The 3,228-nt window shown below is 34.9% G+C and overlaps 1 protein-coding gene across 1 annotated transcript in view; it reads left to right on the top strand.

Annotated features, from left to right (window-relative positions):
* abat (4-aminobutyrate aminotransferase) overlaps window positions 1-3,090 on the top strand; it is a 141,451-nt gene extending 138,361 nt beyond the window's left edge. The window contains exons 15-16 of the mRNA XM_052021901.1: window positions 1,048-1,159; window positions 2,334-3,090. Of these exons, the coding sequence (XP_051877861.1) occupies window positions 1,048-1,159; window positions 2,334-2,455 (234 nt within the window). The 3' untranslated portion in view covers window positions 2,456-3,090. The remainder of the gene's footprint in view (window positions 1-1,047; window positions 1,160-2,333) is intronic.
* Window positions 3,091-3,228: the final 138 nt, after the last annotated feature.

Below are 3,228 nucleotides of genomic sequence, written 5' to 3'. Positions count from 1 at the left end.
AATCACCTTATCATTTAACACGTTACAGTCTGTCAGACTTGCTGCATTTCCTTACATTGTAATAGTGTCAGTATTCCAATATTTCAAAGTACTTTATTGCTGTACTGTAGAATGGATGGTCTGAGTTAGTGAATGGCAGTACATAAATATAACCTCTTTCTTTCTCACATCATGACAGGTAGAGATGAAAAACAAAAAAACTGTGAACCTAGTAGGAAATGAATTTTAACTAAATAAAGGGAAATAATTTGAATTAACTCCAGTGGACATCTTTAATGTAAATATTACTACATTCAAGCATCACACGAGTTCAAAGCACTTTATTTAAGATGTAGCATTAACTGTAAAAATAAAGTTGATTAATTTTCAACTCCCTTTCAAGGGTACTATTTAAAAGAATAGCAGGGAGAGTATCTCTGGTGTCCTGATCAATAATCATGCAAAAACGCATTAGAGTTATGAAGACATACAGCACAGGAATAGGCCCTTTGGCCCAAAGTGTCCATGCTGACCATCATGATCCATCTATACTAACCCTATTTACCAACATTTGGTTTATATGTTACTTTGCCTTGGTAAATCAAGTGCTCGCCTAGATAGTTCTTAAACGGTTGTGAGAGTACTTGCATCTGCCACCCCCTCAGGCAGTGCGTTCCAAGCACTTCAGGATGAAAAGATTCTTTCTTAGATCCCTTCTAAACATTTTATCCCTTATCCTAAATCTATGCCCTCTGGTTTTAGTCATTTGATCATCATCACATCACTGTTGGTGGGAGCTTGCTGTCTTCACATTGGCAATCACATTTCCTACATTACAACAGTGAGCTATTCAGCTCATTGCTGTACTTTGATTTTTGGAAAATGCTGAAAGGGATGTTAAAGCAAATAAATGCAAATCTTTCCTTTACATAAATATGAGAAATATTTTAATGATTGTTTTTGCATTTGTAAAATGTATTATTATTCCCATCATTTACAATCTCTAGTTACCTTAGGAATTCACTTGAACATATTGGTAATGGATTTCAATACCGTGTTTCTGCACAGGTTCTCTATCCACACATCCTTAGTAGAGCCCGGGGCAAAGGAACATTCTGCTCCATTGATGCCCCCAATGAAACAATACGGAATCAACTTGTCTTGAAAATGAGAAACAAAGGTAAGGTGGATAGATACCAAGGACAAAGCAAATTTGATTTATTCCATTTCACATGTTTTAGTATTATAGCCCATTGTTTTGCCCTGAGATTGAAATTTAGACTGGGCTTTGAGAATTGCAGCCTAACAGCAATCATATAGTTTGAAGTTGTAAATGAATCTACAGTTAGTCAGCCCAAATCACCTCTGATCTGGGGTCATAGATGTAGAATCATATATGAGTAAAAATGTTGTATTAGGAATGTTATATCAGATGCAAAAGAGGTGAATAATGTGAGGGACCTTATAGCATATCACTGGGAAGCAGTGAGCTGAGTTTTTGCAAGATCTAGAGCACAAAATTCTCAGTTGACGCTTAGCTGCTGCAATGAGTTTCTGCCAGAGAATTCATCTTTTAACTACAACATTAAATCAAGGCACTTTTGAATGAGATATTAAACCATCCCTTCAAAGAATAGAGCAGTTATTCCCATTGTCCTGGTCAATATTTACCCCTTGCTGTTTATGAAGGGCTGCTCTGAGCTGTTCCTACAATTTTTTTCTTACAACAGTGAATAAACTTTGAATGTATTTTGTTGGCTATAAAGTGTTTCAATCGTCCAGAGCATCCTGCCCCTCACATTCTATGATTGTAAAAGATGCTACATAAATGCCAGTCCTTCAAAACCTCAGTCCCTTTTTCTGTCTTCCACTTCCAGCGAATGTTAGGTACAAGCACTGAATACACATTTTGTAAAAATATTACACCATATACAAATGAGAGAAAAATATAATCATGTTAAACACTGAAATATAAATCTCAATATAAAATAAGTCTAAGGGTATGGATGATAAGATGTAAAAGCTGAGTTGTCCTGCTATAAACTGAAAAATATGAAGCACTCTTTCCAACTCCAAGCTGGATCACCCACACGGCAGCATGATGCTACCCTGATCCAGAATGCACATCCATGATCGGTGAGAATGATATATGTGCCCACAGCATATCCACCATCACTGGGTGCCTAATGAATGTTAATACCCTTCGTGGATCAGAGCAGAAACACTTTTATTACACCCAAAAAGAAGCCTACAAAGTGGCACTTTCTTTACTTAAATGGGCAATTCTAAACAAATAAGTAATTGATAAAGAATTGTTATTCTATGCATTTGACCACTGACTCTTCTTCCGTTAGGTATTGTACTCGGTGGCTGTGGAGAAAAATCTATTCGTTTCCGCCCTGCTTTAGTGTTCAGGCCACATCATGCACATCTCTTCCTTAATGTTTTCAATGATATTCTGGGTGCCCATAAGTGAAACTACGAAGCAATAGACAGCACAAAAGGGTCCATAACCCACAATTCAACAGATTGCTACTGAGCAGTCTTACAAGTTATATAACTACTTATTCAGCATTTCTATCTGCCATTTCCACCAGTATTTTAAAAATCAGTGAATAATCAATAGTTTGACCTCTAATGATATTTCAAAGTGTAATTTGTGTAACATTCAGCATTCTCTTCCACTTATGTGAAAATACAACTGATAATGTTTCAAAGTGCTAATTTTCCATTGTCATATGTCTTGGTTGTAATTGTGTAAATTGAACAGTAATCCATTTATGTAACATTAGTTTCCTACTTAATCTCGCTAACGTTTTTGTAATTTTTACTGATATTTTGTATCACATAAAAGATGTCAATTAATAGGTAATTGTGATCTGTTCTAAAACGTAACACTTGCTACCTTGTGAATTAATGGTGGATTATGTCAAAGTAATTTCTATTTAATTTCAAATTTCATTCACTTGCTGTCAAATAACCTTAAAGCCTAGTTGCTTGAATAAGATGTGTCTTAATCCTGGTCAGTTAATGATATATAGAATTTGTGATATAGATTTATTCATCATTACATCTATACCTTCAAATAAAACTTAGTTTCTTCAAATGTTATATATTATTGAAAAAGATGATCTATGATTATACTCATTTTAATTAAACTAATAGAGTACATTTATCGCTGCTGTGTATTTTCATGCAGAGGCTCATTAATCTGAGGGTGCTTGAAAAATAGAACAATTTTTCTGTATC

This window comes from Pristis pectinata, chromosome 8 (genome assembly GCF_009764475.1).
Source record: "Pristis pectinata isolate sPriPec2 chromosome 8, sPriPec2.1.pri, whole genome shotgun sequence".
Taxonomy (NCBI): domain Eukaryota; kingdom Metazoa; phylum Chordata; class Chondrichthyes; order Rhinopristiformes; family Pristidae; genus Pristis; species Pristis pectinata.
The sequence above is the reverse complement of the archived record's forward strand: the minus strand, read 5'-3'. Positions and strand labels throughout refer to the sequence as shown.